The sequence below is a fragment of the Larus michahellis genome, chromosome 4 (genome assembly GCF_964199755.1).
Source record: "Larus michahellis chromosome 4, bLarMic1.1, whole genome shotgun sequence".
Classification (NCBI taxonomy): Eukaryota; Metazoa; Chordata; class Aves; order Charadriiformes; family Laridae; genus Larus; species Larus michahellis.
In genome coordinates, this window is record NC_133899.1 from 51,816,243 (window position 1) to 51,834,208 (window position 17,966).

The 17,966-nt window shown below is 44.0% G+C and overlaps 1 protein-coding gene across 8 annotated transcripts in view; it reads left to right on the top strand.

Annotated features, from left to right (window-relative positions):
• DPF3 (double PHD fingers 3) overlaps positions 1 to 17,966 on the top strand; it is a 169,080-nt gene that overhangs the window by 142,796 nt on the left and 8,318 nt on the right. For 4 of the 8 annotated variants that reach the window (XR_012586705.1, XR_012586704.1, XR_012586706.1 and 1 more), the window contains one exon: positions 1,652 to 3,808. The exons of the other annotated variants lie outside the window; for them this stretch is intronic. Coding sequence is in view for 1 of the 4 variants with exons in the window: in XM_074584756.1 (XP_074440857.1) it covers positions 1,652 to 1,731 (80 nt within the window). In the remaining 3 variants the exon portion in view is untranslated. Of the gene's footprint in view, positions 1 to 1,651; positions 3,809 to 17,966 lie in introns of those variants that run through there. 8 annotated transcript variants of the gene reach the window in all.

Below are 17,966 nucleotides of genomic sequence, written 5' to 3' on the forward strand. Positions count from 1 at the left end.
GCTAGTATGGTGTAGACAAGCTCCGAGATGGCCATTTGTTTCAGCAGAATGTGTTATTAGAATCCCCTCCCCGCATTGTTTTGCCTTTGAGCTTTTACATTAGTTATTCATTTTGAGTTCTAGTTTGCCATTTTACAGACCTCAGCTTAGGCTCTTGATTGAAGACAGAGACTCAGTTTGCTGCCTGCTGATGCATGGAGCAAATGAGAACTGCACCCAGAGAGTCGCTGAGTCCGGACTGTGCCGGGTAACAACTGCGTTCTCTCCTGCCTTGGCCTTTCTTTGGTTAATTCTCGCAATGATATTTTGAGATGGGCCCTAAAATTATAATTCAAATACCATCAAACTATGGAGCTTTCAAACCCTGGCTTCTCATGCAATTTGCCTCTTCCCCACGGCAAGCAGTTTTACTGAATCAATTCCTCAAGCAAACATTGCATTGACCCCACTGGGAGTCATCTTATTATAAAAACTGCAAAATCTGCCCAATGTGTTTTGTGCTGCAACATATGTAGATGTTTCCAGTAAACACCCATTTCTTGTTCTCTGTGATTTTTTTCTTATTTATATAAAATTTGTAGCTATGAGTATATGTAAAGCATGAGGCACATGCATGTGTTCATGCTGGCATGGGGTTGTTTTGACAAACCCTCACAGTGCAGGAATGTAGCCAGACTGAATTTTTGCTGACCGAGGCATTACAATAAACCCTACCAACCTTTGTTCTCTTTGCCAGATATCTACCAGGGCTGAAAAAACCCAACCTGTATAAATACCATAGAATACTGAGATTGGGTCGGAACTATTTTCATGTCCCTCTCTGTATCTCCATAACTGTTAAGTTGCCAATTTCAGAGAAGACAAGTAGTAATAACATTTAGGAAAAAAACCCCAGCTCTTGCGATTTCAAGTTCTGATACCCCTGTTAAGGGGATGCTGCCAGTTCATGTCTTTGAGTTATCCTTTTGGTTACTGGCATCTCCTAAGATTTTGGACCTTCGTGTCATCCAGAACTGATATGAGAGGTGTGGGGAAGACATGGGGGGAGGCACTTGCATTTTGTGGAAATAGAGAGATTGTTTTATTGGCTATCTAATACTGCTCAGGAGCTTAGCAGTATGCAACTTAGTCTGTTCATGGATTAAAGACAATGCAAAATGCAGTCTTTCACTTATTTCCAGAAGGTATATTGCTGCCACCCTACATGTATCGTTCAGGCTTCTAAAAATGTCTTGTGCAGCACTGCATACACTTGTGGGTCTGCGCAAATAATTAGTAATATAGCAATGTAATCAGAGCAGGATTTCATAAGCAAAGGTCTTAACCTCTAGTGAAGAGACAGCTATCTAAGCTGAATGATGAAGATTATTTAATGATGTTCACAGTAAGAAAGTTTGACAGCGTTCAGTGCCTTTCTTTTGGATATGCTCCTTCATATCCTATTTGTTTCCTTTGCATTTACTCATGGCTCCCACGATCAGTTGAAACTGAGACTGTTGAGCTATATTTTCAAAGAATTAGAATGCAAACAGTGTTGGAAGGATGGTTTATGCTGCTTCTGTTTCATGTTTTTTTTTTTTTTCTGAGTGCTTGCTTTTGTTGTCTGTTTGAGTTTGTTTAGTTTTACTTTGTATTGCCTTTCCCTCTGCAGTCAGCCCTGCCCTCTTGGACTCCAGCATCCTTCAAGCAAGACATTTCAGAAGAAGGCCAAGAGAAGCCAGGATGCTTTGATACTTCTCCTCTCCTTGCCCTGACCCTTCCGTACCCGTGTTTCATCTGGCACAGGAGCCTGGACTGTGGGAAGTCGGCTGCCAACTGTTGAGAGAAGTTCTGGGGATGCCCTAAGCTGGTGCAATACAAAGAAGTTTTTTAAAGTCTTGATTTCACTTTCTTTTACGTGTGTGTGTAAACCCAGGTCAAACTGGAATTGATCTACAGTAGAACTGACTGAAAAACAAACTGAAAAAAGACTTAACTATTTTATTTATTTCGATATTTAAGAGAGAAAAGAAGTGCTGAAGTTGCACAGTATTTTTGTTTGAAATACATTTTACTTCAAATTTTAAATACAATTTTGTGAAGACATGAAATTTTAAAAAGCACTTAATGTAAAATAAAGACTGAATATTTACTTTAAGGAAAAAACTTTTTTTAAATAATGAAAATAAAGATCAACTCTGCTCTCTCTCTTACTTTAAAGAAGCCATTCATACATGTGCTGGGTTCTTTGTTTTTTGCAAATTGGATGTGGTAAGTGAAGATTGTTCTGGTTTACTTTCTCCTTAATAATATTAACCTGTTAGATGCTTAAAGCTTACTTTACTGTACTGTGCTAGGCACAAATCTGAACAAAAACTGTTGAAATAGCAAAGACCAAGCTCAGTGGCTGGATTTTTTTGTTACCAGATTCTGTGTCCAATTCAAAGGACTGTCTTCTCCCAGTAGGATTGATGTGTCTTTTCTGCACAGTAAAAGAGGTTTGCTCTTGAGCAACTCTGTGAAATACTTCTGCTTCTTAAAGAGGGGTTTAAAAAAGGGAAAACAATTCTGTTAATTTTAGTATTATTTTTTGCTTTGGTAATTCCACAGCTGATTGTGAGTTGGCTGTAAGAGAAGTATCTAAATGTTCAAGTGCTCTTGGCACGGAGCTTCCTGTTGGAGTCAAGGATGATGCCGTGTGTAGGAACCTTGTGTACTTCAGCCCTTTCTTAAGTGGTAGTGGACTTTGACAAGTGTACAGGTGCACCCGCATGTCAGCAGTAAGCAACAGGGGTTACTCAGCAGGAGAAGAATGCGAGTTCCCGCAGCTACAATCCTAAATTGTCCTGTGAGGCAGCAGTGAGGGACGTTCACATCCCGAATTCTAAGTTGTTAGTCGTCATCTCAGTGAAATAAGGTGTTCTGCTCCGTACAAGCAATGGAGGATTTTGTCAGCTGCCAAATCTGCTCACAGCGGATAGCGCGGGACTGTTCGCTGTCATGTGTGATGCAGGATAGCCTTGTGTCCTAGGAGAAGGGTATTGGACTTGGCTCTGAGATTAGCTTCTCCTCTGTAACTGGGGCGCCAGATGTACCTATTTGTATAGACCCAGGGTATAGGTAGAAAAAGTGGTTTTGTTACTGTGGCTTATGTTGGCTTTCAGAGTGAAAAAAAGCTATGTCTACAAAAATGCATCCTGACTAGGTGAAGCTGCCAGAGAGCCTGATCCTGCATTGTGTTTCTTGCACACCTAAAACTCAAACTCACCTCATTGAGAGTTTTTCGTGTGTCAGTAGTAGCAGATTTTGTCCTCTTCCACTTTCCCCTTCTCCTTCTCCTTCCCAGTTTAACCCATAGGGCCAAAAATAACTATGTAAGATGTCTGGTAGACCTGAGTCCTGCTCCCACTAAGTTTAATGACAACATTTATGTCCTAATTGGACTCATTAGCAGGATGGTTTTGTTTTGTTCATTTTGTTGGTTTCTAAACTTGCAGTGGTGAACTGCCTGTAGAGAAAAAAAGAAATTAAATTTTATTTCATCAAAATATAACAAGACGCACAACTGTAATGAAGATTTGCAAACTGTAGGGTCTGTGTTCAGTTTATGTAATATTCCTTCCAAATAAAAGTTCTGCTTCCAACGTCCCTACTGTATATTCCTCTGTAAATATTACTTTATCAAACCAATTCCACAAGGTCTTTTTTAGTGCAAATAATCTTCTTTTAAGGAGACATTGTTGAATAACATACTACTTGTACATATACTTTTCTAAGCTCTCCATGGTTTATAATACTCTCTTTGAAGCTTAAAATAAAACTTCCTCCTCTATTGATTTTGTTTCCCTTTTCCATTTTGTAAATTATGACTTTTGTCCCTGGATTTTTTTTTGTATTTCTAAATGAAGCATGACGTTAACCAAGAATTCTCTTCCTTTTTCTCTTTTACTTTCTCTTCTCCATTCATTGGACTACAGAAACTGGTCCTGTTGCTTGCTATAGTGAAGGTAGGCAGGAAATAAAATACTGCTTTTGTGTAGGACTCATTTTAAGAGTGTTTCCTATCATTTGATGATAATAGAGGATCTTCCTAAATGTGTTTGTATTTTAATAACCTTCTCCATGAGACGAATAGAGTTGCATTAAGTTAATTTAGATTCAAAGGTGGAGTGTAAACGATACGAGAGCTTTTCATATAGATTTTAGTGGCATTGCCTTAAGGAGTTGTGACCCTACCTATGCCATTTCTAATGCAGTCACTGGAGTAACTGGAAACTATGGTTCCCTTTGCTGCATTTCACAGCGCAGACATGAACCCTTCCTTTCCCTTTACACACATTAGATTAATAGCATGGTTGTATAGGATAGAAAGAGAAAGAGCAAATACTGTTTCAGTTTAAATGCCATCTTTTTAGGAAACTCTGTGTGTCCTCTTCCCTAATGGGCCTCCTGTCATTTTTATGAAGCTCTGTTGCCTTCCTCTACCTTCTCATCAATTTCTCTGCTACCAGTAGAGGCTATAGATGGCCCTTTCTACTTTGGCAGCTGCTTGCAAAAATAGCAGCTGCGGTGCGGTTTTTAAGAGATCTTCTAATGGGGGTACAGATCCTTTAAAGTAGTGAACTGCCTCCCCAGCCGATCAAATGGCAAAAAAGTCCTAAAGAACACATCAGAAATGAATCCAGTCAGGCAATATAGGAATTGTACAGAATTGTACAGATGTACCTGCCTTATTTTTAATAGTTGTGTGTGTCAGTGTGTGTGTCTTTCCAGCAGAGAATTAACTATTCTTGGTCTTTTCTAGCCTTTCCTTATAAAGTTTTATTTTTCACGTGTAATATTTATTTCCATTAGTGTTTTGTTTCTTCACTCTTTCTTCAGGTGACTATGACTTGAAAACTTCACTGCTTGCCTTCAGACCTTATCTTTACCTGTGTGAGGCCTTTAGCGGATTCATTGGAAGAAGGAGGAAAGCAAAAGGCAGTTTCAGCTGCCTTTGATATCCTCAGTCACTGTGGCTCTTGGGAACCTCTTCGGAATCTGATAGAGCAGCTTTTGGACTCCTTAATGGGTTGTCCTCAGCTGTTCTGTGGCTAAAAAGTCTGTCCTTCCTTTTCACCTGTTGGGCCCTGGGGACCAGAGGCAGCTGAAAGGTGGGGTAAGGTGCTAACCGTATTTCTGAGCTGTGCTGAGAAGGTAGCTATGATGCTCTCCTTAGGGCACATACTGGGTGACAGGGTTGCTGGTTTTAAAGCCCCTCCTAGCAACTTCCAATTTTCTTTCTGCGCTTTGCTCTCAGATATTCTTAACAATAATCTGAGTTGTAGGCCTACAAAACTACTTTTCCTTGGGGATTTCATGGGGGAGCAAATACCCTTCTTTTCCTACCCCAAAGCAAACAGAGGAGGCAGGGTATGTGATGACAGATCCTGAGCCCCTGGCCATGGCTGCTTTTGTTGTTCTTCTTCTAGCTCCTCTTGAGCTTTCTGCTGTGCTGCATAGGACAGAGAGACCCAGGCGGAGGTTGGACCGAGGGCAAAGCTGAATGGTGACAAATCAAAGAAAGGAAAGTTGAAGAAAGGAAGGAAGGAAACTGCTTGTGGCATCAGTGCACTTTTCTTGTTCAATAGGTCATTTCCCATTCTAATGCAGTTGTCATTTTCATTGTCCCCAGCGTGATGGATGCAGAGAGCAGAGCTAGACATTTCTGCTAAGGTAACCAGGAGTGAAAGTGTACGTTGAAATTGGCCTTTATGGATGTCTGTCAACACCCTGTTTAGATGAATGGGATCCTTCCCACCACAGCAGAGCTATTGTTACAGGCTGTCAGACTCCAGAGAACAACTCCGCATAAGTCTTATTACTTTGAACGTTTTGGTGCTTTTTGTTGTTGTTGTTTTTTGGTGGGTTTTCTTTTAATCCACAGGCCTGGAAATAGAAATGTTCTAACGGAAAGTTTTAATTTTGCAGAAATTATCGGAACAGAAAAAAATACCACTGTTCCCTAAGCCCCAGAGCAGATTTACGTTGGCATGCTGGCTAGGAAGGTATCGTATTTTCCTGTCTGGAGAAGGGTTCTTGCTCGTGAGAGTCAGACATGGCAGGAGGAGCGAGTAAAAAGCTGAAGGCTGGAATCTTGAGTTCTCTGGATGGGCTGAAAATGGCATTGCCTTCTTTGCTTTGACCTGAACTAGAATACTGCACTGGTTTAAGATTTGTTCCAATCTTTCGCCTGGAATCAGGAAAAAAAAAGCTGGTTAAAATTGTATCCGGGAGCTTGTAAGCCCTACTTGTAATCAGATCCATCAGCCTACAGATGATAAAAAACCCCATAACCCTGTCTCTCTAAAACCAAGCTTTTAATGCTCATTATCAAAGACATAAACTTCTCTGTACCCTGTCCATCCCTACTGTTGAAGATGGCTGAGTAGGACCTCAACTACATAAAGCATAAGTAGCAGAGCACACCAGCAGTAACTACTCCTCTTAGCTATGGCTAGGCTTGTCCAAATTATGGCTTGATGTGTTTAAGATCTCCATTGTCCCTTGGAAATTATTGTAAAATTATATTTCCTTTGCTGCATGAAAGATGGACGTTTGCCAAAGTTTAGTCCTATCTTTGGTTTTAAAGACCTAAGATGAGAGCCATCCATCACCAGTATATTTTTTAAGACCTGACTGCATTTTTCGCTATTTCAATAAATGCTCTTGCTGTGTGTGTGTGTTAGAAATGTTTACGATATCATCTGTTATTTGGTGAAGTTTTGTCCTTGCAGCCTGTGATTCTCCATGGTGCCTGCACCACAAGACGAGATGGATGGCATTTACCTTTAAAAAAGCGCAGATTTCTGGAGCACGGAGTTGTGGCTAATACTGCCATCCAGGATATGATTAGAAATGGTTTTGTTTAATGTTGTCTAAGATAGCTGTGGTAGCTCTGAGTGGCCTACAAACCAACTATGGCACTGCTGTGGAAAAGGCAATACACTTTGAACATTGAAGCTGGGCGGTGGGCTGAAGCTCTTGGAAGTACTGCTGCCTGCCTGAGAGAGGTAGCTGCTCTGGGGAGCTTGCAGAGGGGACTCCTTTGGGATCCCAGCTGATAGATGATACCTCTTGAGCAGGAACAGACATAGCCTCTCTTCAATGTCTTAGGCTGAGTGGGTTTTTTCAAAGTGGAGTTTCATTTCTCAGTGCTGTTATCTTCCATAACCAATTCTCAGTAAGACCTTCTAGTTGATGTCTACGTTTGCCCAGGTGTTAAGAGTCATTTTTTTGCTTGGACTGGAGCCCCTTCTCATTATGTTTCTTCAGTCTTTGTTGTTAGTGTCCTGGTGTTGGTGGCTTCATTGTGGACTGCAGGAAGAGAATGAACGTGACCAAATCTTTCAGATACAGCCTTCTTTTTTGAAACAGATTAGAGATTTTAAGTAATGCTGGAGAGAGTTTTCTCAAGCGTTGCTGAAGACTTAGCGTACTAGTTTGGATTTGTTTCGTTAGCCAACAGCCATTAACTTCTTCATATGATGATCTCAGGAGTTAGTATTGAGGTCAGGTCTCCAATATGAGAGGAAGTCATTGGAGGGGAAATAGTTGAAAATTGTGCTGTCACTAAAGGGGTACTGTTCTTTTAGTGTCACGTAGCTTTCAAGTTCACGTAGCACTTTGTACAGTGGAGTTTACATGGGGTGGTTTTAAGCCTATGTTTGAGAAATTAATTTTCCCCGGTCGGTACAAATCTCAGTTGCTTCACATCAGTGCTCTGATATGCTTAAATATGTTAAACAACACTAAAGTCTTTCCAGGCCCTTCCTCAAGCTCAACAATTTCTTTTATGGTGCAGTAGATTCTGCAGCTGGATCTTGGCTCAGAATTCTCATCCATTGCTGGGATACCTGGGCTTGGGCTTCTTAAGGAACAGGTCCCATCTCTCCTCAGGTTTGTTCCACACCAACTATGTCTCTGAATGTGTCCATCAGCTTGGAGGCTTAGAAGAGTTTTTAACTATGCACAAACTCTCTCTAAGTTGAATTCAGATTGCTGTTGTACTCTTCAGACATCCGGATAGTCCAGAGCCATGTATTCCTTCACCTGGAGAAGACGACCTTCCCTGGGTTAGGGAACTTCATTTCCCTTGCAAGGCCAGGTCAGCCTCTTCATTAATTAGCTCTCCAAGACCCCTTCCTTACTTCCATTAAGGGTGAGATTTTACAAGTACTTAGTGATCTGAAAGAAAAAAATGGTGAAGAATTTCCTAAGGACATCTGCACCCATTGGATTCCTCTGTGACTGTTTAAATATTTACAGGTCTGGCATTATGTGAAGAAGAACAAGTCCCCATTAGGCTCAGGGCAGGTATCATTAAGAATTGCCAAACATTTAATGGGTAATGGGATCCCACCTAGCAGTGAATGTCTCAGGTGATGAACACCCTCAACAGCTGTTAAAGGTGAGAGGAGTTGTGTGCCCAGAACTCTGTCAGACCAGCCTGTAGGAGAGGACTTCCTAACCTCTTTGCCATTAAGAGAACCACCGAGCAACAGTTCCGCTAGCCGATGTTGCAGCCAGCTAAGAGCAGGGTCAGAAGATTCACGGATCCCTGTAGTACCGTGGAAGACCATTTTCTAGCATTAAATACGATAATGTTCTACTTTTATATAGGCTCTGTTAAGCAATTCCTCTGGTGCTGGAAAGTGAACTGTTTAATGAAGGACATTTGTGTCCACTGCCGTGGAACTAGCTAATTTCTTGTTTAATCTGATGTGATATTTAGCTGCTGTGAAGTATTGGTTGTGTAGGTTAAAGCAACGCTGCTCACTTGTTGCAGGTTAAAGAATGGCCTGCACTTTGATTTGCCTAATCCGGGGTAGGAGGTCTGGTGAGCTCTGAGAAAACAGATCATGGATTTTAATCTAGTGTTCTCCCAGTGAAAAACAAACCAAAAAAAATTCCTACTGTTTTGGTGTGTCTGGCAGCATTTTGTTGGACAGTTACTCAAAAAAGGCTGAACTGAAAAATACCCTGGTGAGGAGAAAAGATTTTGGTTTGATTCGAAACGGAACGCATTCTCTTTTTTTCTGAATGAAATGACCCTTTACCACTGCCAAGTGTGTGTGGGCTTGAATGAACTTTTCATTTGTAAGTATTTTTTTTGTCTCTTAAAAACAATTCCATCGAGCTCATTTTTGAAGCAAGGTAATGCTCCAAAACGAAAGTCTGACTTCTTGTTTGTGAAACACTGGCACAAAATCTCACCCATTCTGAAAAATCAGTTTCTCCCTCTGCTGCCTCTTAACCCTTTCTCCCCTCCTGCTTGCTTTTGACTGGAACTACTTCATTCAAATTCATTCCTTCACTCAGATGTTTAGATCACCCTGAAATTGCATTTTTTAGAGAGTAAACTGAGACATTTCACCCCCTCCTACCAAGCACGTACTGATGCTCTGCAGGGTGCAGTTATAGCTCTTACTTCCCTCTAGATATTGATGTTGCTGGGACTTTGATGGGGAAATGAAAACTGGCTGCCATATCATGAAGTCTCGATTGGCACTTAGAAATTCTCAACCAAACAGGGGGGTTTAACTAACTAAGAAGGGAAAAAATCAGTAGACGATGGGATTTTTCCAGCTTCTGGCATGGCATTGCAAACAATGGAGAGTGTGTGTGGAGAGCACTGCCCATTCGGCAGCTGAAAGGGTTTCTTTAAATCAACGAGGAACTGAAGTAATTTGCTCCAAATTGTTTTTGTTTGTGTTTAGTTGAGTGAGGCAGTTCTACTTATGCCTGTAGATACAATCATATTAGCAACGGTGTAAATTATGCTTGTGGGGGAAACCAGACCTCTTGCATTTACGGCGTGTTCACATTGGTTATCAACAATTTACCCATCACGTGCTGAATTTCTTTACCCGGATGACACGTGGTTACCTCATGGAACAGCAATGAGGCTACTGCCTATGCAACGGCATGGTGTCTTTGGCATAGTTGTGTTTATTTAATATTAAAATGATGACACTTAAATAATTTCTCTGGAGTTTGCCATTTGATTTGAAATTTCTGGAGCTGGGCTCTCAGGGAATTAGTCCAAAGTCATTCCTTAACCTTTCTAGAAAGAAAGTTTGTCCAGAGATTAGTAATACTCTCTCCTTTTTCCCTTTCCTTTCCCTTAACTCATCAGTGTAAACCCAGCCTACCCTGTTTTCAATCGTCAGTTACTTTTATGGGATGGCTGTTCTGTGGCCCGTGGGTGAAATCATCTCTGAAGTTCTCCCCGCAGCCCTTGGTGCTTGAGGAGGGCCGCAGCAGTGCAGAGGGGTTGTCTTGATGCTCTCCGTACTGATGGGGTGAACTTGGCCTGTTTTTAGTGAAGAGGTGCCCATGTCATGAAGGATTGCCTCTGTCGCGCTCTCCCGCATAATCCCAGTGGAGGAGCCCCGGTTGGAGTGCCCCGGAGAAACGAAGTCTCCCATCCACTGCCGCCGCCAGCTCGGGTTAGACGCACTTTGTCGGGTCAGCATGAAAATGCTGGAGCCGGTCTTTGTGAGCGCCACCTTGATAACACCGGCACGCTGGGCAGGCTGAGCATCCCCGCAGGCGTGCTGCCGTCTGGCTGGCTGTATTAGCGGGGCAGTTTCACAGCAGGAATGGTGGGGAAGGAGCTCAGGTATTTGGGCAGCAGACGTGGATCCAAGCAGATAGCAGAGTCCTTGTCCAGGTTAAAGGGAGGGGAGGAAGGGCAGAGCTGATATCTGGTTTTATGGGGGGGTTTAACAAAGGTAACGCTCTTGCAGAAGGCTATTCAGGCTGCCGTTTCCCTAGCATTTTAAATACCAACCCACTCCTCTCATTATAGTTGGGGATTTTGGCTCTCCCAGGGGGGAGGAGATGTTCTCGATGGGCTGCCAGGGAGGTGGACTTAATGCACTAGGAAGAACTGGCTTCACCAAGTTAAAAAGCAAAACAAAACCCAATCCTCCATTCCTATTTTTAGTGTTTATGACCAAGTATTTTTGCTTGGTTGCTCATTTTGAAAGGGTTTAGTGAGCCTGCCAGTTGATTGAAAGCTCTGTGGTGTGTGAGCTGGCCTGGCTGGGGAGCCTGCAGTGCATAGCGACGAGGTCGGAGCCGCGCCGGAGGTTTTTTTCCACTGCAGTTTGTTGAAGGGTAACAAAAATGTCCCCTGGGCAAAGGGGATGTTGGCTTTCCAGGTTGTGGTGATTCATCTTGTCTGGATAAGCAGCCTTCCTCCCACTCCCGTGTTTTCATCCCCATCTACCTCACCCCTCCTGCGCTGTGCAACCCAATGCAAAATCTGCCCTGCGCTGCGTGGGCGGTCATTGCTGGGGGGTCTCAGGCAGCCGACCCCCGCCAGGTGTACCTGCTGGGCACCATTAGCATTCCGTGCCCGTCCTCCTGCCCAGTTCGCGCTCTATAAATGGGTTTATTCTCGTTATTAGGAGCTATGTCCCTGGCATATGGAGTCCGTGCGGTGCCTGCAGGCAGGTTTCCTTCCTGTTGGTGTTGGTAAGCAGCCCAAGTGCCTCCTGGCAATTAGCAGATCGTTACCCATAATGCGGCGCGCAGCCCGATGCAGCCTGGTGGGTTTTCTGGAGGTCACTCTGACCTAATTCACCCCCAGGAATTGTACACTGCTGGCATGCCTTACCAGTGCATTAACAAGCTGATGCTTCAGTACGAGGTTATTTGAGTGCTTCCACATTATTTTTCTTAGGCAAGAAATAGCCATTTTGTCTAGCGGCCAGCAGTGGCTAATGGGGGCCGATCTGGAAGAGAAGGGAGCAGAGCGTTGGCTGGTTTTGAGAAGGGACATCGCTGGCGTACGGCGTTTCCTTCAGCTTTAAGGTTGGGGGCCATTTCTGATGCCCTGGGTTGCAAATGCACAGAGCCCGCTTTGCCGCCTTCCTTCTGCCTTATCACAGCCCCTTCGCAGCGAGCTGAGCGGCGCGTGTCAGGCGTGTGCCCGAATCCCTGCTGCTCGGCCTCGCAGGGGAAGGCAGAGCAGCAAGGCTCTGCCCCAGATCTGCCGCAGCCTAACCTCCCAGGCAATATGAAACGGAGGTGCAGATTTCATCCCGTCCCAGGTGGTTTTGGAGGGGCAGGCGTGCCTGGCTAGAGGGGGACCCCCACACAGCAGTGGGCACCCTGGCAGGGCTCCTCCTCCCCCCGGCAAACCTGAGCGCAGAGCAGAGGGCCTGGCTGCAGCATCACCAGCCCAAATCGGGGTGTTCTCCCATGGGCGGTGATTTGTATACGCCAAAGTTAATTGTAGGCAGTTTTTAGAGGCTTTTAAAATCTGTGATTTCTGTTTTTCATTTCTCCCTGCTAAGATAACAATTCTCAAGTAGCTTTTCTGTAAGTCTTGTGGCATCTGGATGGCGTGTGGGGAGAGGGGGATTTGAGTGACAAACCAGTAGGATGCCCAGAATAACTGGCTCCTGGCTTCTCTCTTTGCGTGCTCTGGAGGTCACCCCCGAATCCCACCCAGCTCCTCCCGCCGCCCCGTGCCAGACAGCATAACTCTGCCTTGTCTGCGGCTTAATCTCTCTGGGTGCACGTGAGTCCGTGTATGCACAGATCCTTCATTCTGTTTATGCACGTGAGCAGCCTTTGAGCCGAGCTCTGCTCTCGATGTGCCCTCTGTAGCCCAGGCTCTTTGTCCTCCCTGATGCTCTTGACGCTTAAAAACATTTCAGAGGAAACTCTGTGGCGTTGTAGAGTCAGAGCTGGGAGCGAGTTGAGCTGGTGGGCGGACTTTCCTCAGGAAACACAATTTTCCGGGGAGTGCCTCGAGAGGACGGGTGTTTCGGTAGGAGCTCACTCCCCCGCCTTTCCCTTTGGTGTTTGCGTGGCTAAAGCAACAGCAGGGTAGTGCAGGAGAGCGAGCTGCAAGTGCCACCTTCCACACACCACCATTTTATAACTTCATCGAGAGCTCCGGCGTTAATTGCTTTCAAACACAGGTCTGTCCTGCTTTCAGTTCCCATTGACTCCAATTACACCTGCCTGACTGCGACTGGGACAGAACCACTACCTTTTGCCCAGGAGGGGTTTTATTTGTCCCTTAGGTGAGCAATTAAAGCGGGCTCTCTTCTACTGATGCCGAATACTCGAGCGATTGCTTGTAATTTACATCTCTTTTTCCACTGGAACTGGCAGTACCGAGAAGCAAACCACCTCCGGAGTGCAGCTGGCTGCCAGTCCTGGGTGCTAATGCAGCAGAGTGCCCCTGCCCGTGCTGCGGGCTCGGTTTAAGCTCTGTCCACGCTGGCCAGAACGACTATAGGGCCAGGAAATGAAATAATAGGAACTATAAGCTCTGCTGCAGCTGAATGGCTTCAGAGCTCCATCAATTATTAAAGGCGTTAATTCTTCCACAATTACTGGCATATTGCGGCGTATTAGTTTAGAGCAAAATTGGTCTCTGACCAAACCAGACTGACCAGCCTATTCACCGAGGCCCCCGAGTCCTTTCGGACTCACTTCTGTAGCAGAGTTGGCGGTGCTGGAACACAGCGCCTCGGACACTGGGAGAAATGGCCCCGTTCTCTCATTTCCATCAGGATGTAGAAATTCACGGTGGTAATATTTCCTCTCCTGTGTTTCCTCTCCTCCTCTTCAGCCTCATAGTAATAAAACCCAACGGTGCCTACCAGTGAGACTTCCTTTTTTGTTTGTTTGTTTGCTTTTCTTAAGAGGCTGGATTCATCAGGGCTCAGTGCCAAAGGGGGTGAGACAAGAGCTCTTCACCTGCAGCCTCTGACACCCAGCCTGGCTACCGGGAAAGCTGTTACGTTTTTCTATAATGAAATACTCCTGTATCACAGAGGTACAGTGGCAGGTACAGAGATACAGCTGCCCTGTATCACAGAGGTACCGTGGCAGGTGGTGCCTTGGATCCTCACCCCACAAACCCTTTTGAAGGTTTCTGAGTACCTCCGTTTGAGCAGGCAGGTATATGTCCCTTGCCATTGCATGATGGGAAGGGCCGGAAAAATGCCAAGAGCTCCCCATCCTCTTCCTTTAGGAACGTTTGGTCTTTTTCTGAGAGTTGCAGCTCCTGGAGCCCTGGGATTCTGGCAGAGCCAAGCCTTTTGGTGTGGCTGGGTGGTTTGGGTTTTTAAGGGCCCTTTCTAGTCTGTCAGTTGTTGACACTGCATATCTGTAAGCATGCTTTCTTAGACAGACAAATGAGGGCTAAATTGTAATATCATACCCATAAAATCGTATCCTTTATTAGAATTACAAGCTACTTTTCCTTTCTTTTGTATGAATAACAGTAATAATTCTGTCTGATGATGGCAGTGGTCACAGCAATCCTTATTCAATCTTAGCAGGAGGAAATTTTGCAGCTTCTTTGCATGTAAAAGTTCCATTATTTGGATGGGGTTCCTGTGACATAGGTCATTATATCTGTAATATGAATTTATGGTTGTTTAAAGACCTGAATAGTTTATGGAAAAAATTCTGATGCGATATAGCCAGGAGCCCTGTGGGTTTTCATTATGCTATTGATTAAAAAGCCCACCACTACACAGTGAAGATAAGAGAAAGAATTGGAAACTGGGTGAAAATTCCTTTTACTCTATATAAGTAATTTCACATTTGTTTTAAAAAAGGAGCCTTTGCTTATTTTTTTTTCTCTCAAGATAATCTCTGCCTTTGTTTGAAAAAGGTTATTGATTGGATTGTTAACTTAAATAGTCTGTGGCGGGTGTGACAGAGCACATGGCTGCAATTAATCTTGCAATGCAGAATCCATTATTGAAGAAGCACTAATGAGCCGTTCTAAGGCCTTCACTGGTCACAGAGCGCCTGGGAGCAGCAGATTGCTCCTGCCCTTTAATGTCAGTTTTGGTCTTTAGTGTTATACAGCCAGTGTTAACAGAAGAGATTTTTAGGGATACATATATATGTATTTAGGGTATTTATGTTAAAATTCTCCTTACCGCCAGCCTGCAATTGCACCGGGTGCAGGAGACAAGAAACGGTCTCTGAATGTGCTTGCCCCCTACTCCTCTGACCAGATCTCTGGTGGACATAGTGTACAATTAAAGCCAGCGGCATGTGAAACACGGGTGTCACCATAAAATATGGTCTCAGTCACAGGGTTCAGATCCAGAGGAGAGTTTCGACAAAGATGAGGGAGCTTTCAGACCTGATCTGTACTTTAAAATATTGCTTTAAGACAAAGGGATGGGCTGTTGGAAACCTTCTCACTGCAAGTTTTATTGTCTACGTTGTCTGTAGCTATTGCAGCGCAGCAAAAGTTTAGGTAGAGAATAGTTATGGTAGATTAGAAACTGTCGATGTTAACATATCACCTTCTCCTTCAACAGAACTGCTCCCGGGGTGTATTTTAGAGGTCTGTCTATTGACTTCAGTGACACCATAAATACATGTTACTTGTTCCCCCTGTTAGATCTGCGGAGCTGATACAGACGTGTGAGAGTGATCCAGGGTTTGCCAGGGCTGAGCCACCACCTGAATTATTAACTGATTTCCAGCTGCAGACTCTTTGCTGCACACCTTCACCACAGCAAATGCCGTTTATCACAAGATTAGCGAAATAAGACTGTTTCTTCATCTTGACCTCATAAGTGATGAAATTAAGCAAGAAGGACTTTCAGCTCTCTGGCTTGTGCCACAGTGTCTGTAACTTGAACCACATTTTGGACTGCTCTTTGTGTAAAACAAAATTGTTTGTGGGCTGAACTAGCCTATTTTTTTTTTTTTTTTAAAGGGAATTTGAATCTCCCTATGGTAGCCTGCCATATGCAGCTACAGGGCTTTGTCCTCAGGTATTCTGCCACAGCAGGAATACCAAGAAGTGCTGTGATATGGAGCAGGGATGGTGTTCACTAACACCGCTCCAGGAAGTCTTGGACATGTCCGTTTCCTCATAGGTCATGAAAAACACTGGGCTTTGAACCAAAGTATCAGGAAAATAGAGAGATTGTGAAGAGGGAGAGCAGGGAGGGCAGGAAAAAGAGTGTTAATGTTCTGAGTATCTGCTGACATGCTTGCCATACGCTACAGGCCCTAATCGCGGCTGGCATAAGTAAAAATAGTCTTTCCAACGACATCAGGCTGATGGGGTCATGTACCACAAGGCACGTTGTTTAATGTGAAAGAGGATCTGACTTAGAGGCTGCAGAAAGACATGTCCACGAGATATTCTTTTTCCCTTAGACATGCCATAAGCCCTGGGCTAACAGAGAGCAATCTGTGGCTATGCAGACATGGCTGTGAGATTTGTTGGACCGAATAAATCGGTATATTTTTGCAAAATATTTCTGCATTGCTACTAAAAAGAAGCCACCGTGGCCTTCACTCCACTATTAATGTTTTCTAAGCAACCCTCAGCCCACGAGAGCCCATTTCTTTTAGGCTCGTGGTGGGTGTGGTTCTTAAGAAGGGCTCTGCAAAATAGGATGGATCACTTCAAGGATGAGGCACCATCGATAGGAGATGCAGCACAGAAAACCTGCAGAGGTGTTTTTGAGGCAAATGAGGAACGAGACAGCCAAGACTGATAGCTGGAAGAGAGCAGGAATGGCTGTGAAGGGACAGAGATAAAGTAATGAACAGAACCTGACCTTCAAGTCGTTTGAGAAAGGGAGAGTCTCTAGCTGGAGTCTCGGCAATGAGCAATGTGTGTATGCAGGCAAGTGAGCATGTGAAAGTGTGTATGCATTTAGCTGTGATTTATTTCTGTAAGTTTGATTCCATTCTTTCTGTTTCTTTTCAAATGTAGACTGAAGCTATTTAACTCTCTGATTAACTCGCCTCCCTGTACGAGTTGTTTTCTGTGATGTATTCCAGCACTGTACAACCTTTCTGGAAGCCGTCTCACTGCCGTTGGGATGAATTCCTCCCCGATGTGTAGCGTGGCACATTTGGTCTATTTACTGGTCCTGGAATGAGGTTCTGCGTTTGCTGTAAATCAGATCTGGAGGAACATTTCAGTGTCATGTCAGGTTCTGCTAGTTTGGTAGTATCAGAAATTATTTGAGGTCCTCTCAGCAAGAAAAGGCATCATGTCACAAAGTCTCCTCTGCACCATTGCAGTTTCAAGGTCCCTAGAACTTTAGTTTGGACTTGGTCCACTGTAAATCTCGGTAAAATCTGACTCTTGTTTTGTGCTGACATTTCAAGGGCTCCAAAACCCAGTGATCTTAGCCAATCTGAGCTCATCAGTACTGTCAAAACATTTGTTCAAAGGCTTAAGAGTGATAGGAACAGTGTCATTGATCCCTCCTTCCTTAAATATCTCCTTTATTTTCTATTCAATTTCCTTAATAACTTATGTACACACATTTCTTTGCTGGACAGGCTTAGTTTTTGTGTCACTACCACGCAAATATAACTGGAAAACCCAAATCCTTATTACACCATTTGGCGGTTTCATGGACACATAAAGGAAATATATTCCCTACAGCATTATTGCCTTACCCAGCAAGTCTCAGCAACTGTTTGCTTCACTAGCTAGAAAATATAGAAGCTTCTTGCAGGGTGGTGATAGGTGGTGTGATGACACAGCAAAATACCGCTGATAGGTCTGGTAATGAAGATGGCACGTCTATGCCCACATCTATTGTGGCTGTGTCTTTTTTTCCTATTGGAGAAGCAGCCTTTCTTTCTCCACTATTGAAAAAACATTTAGGCTGGTGGAGGTGGAGAAGATTTTTTCCTACTCATTGGCTGTAGTCTAAGACCAGCAGAGTGATTCAAGGTGAAAACCCCACCACACACCTGATGGTGTAAGGTCGTAGAAGTAGCACGTGGTAGTGTTGTCTGTGCGTACCTTTATTTCTAGTTTTTCTATAGATGAGCAATTGGCTATCACCCTCCCGTGCCCCCCGCCCCGACTATGCACAGTGTTAATACTTACGTGTGTCAGAGAGGGATGCTAAATACGGGGCTTTCCAAGAAGGCAAGCAATAGATTATTGCAGGTGACATAGGGAC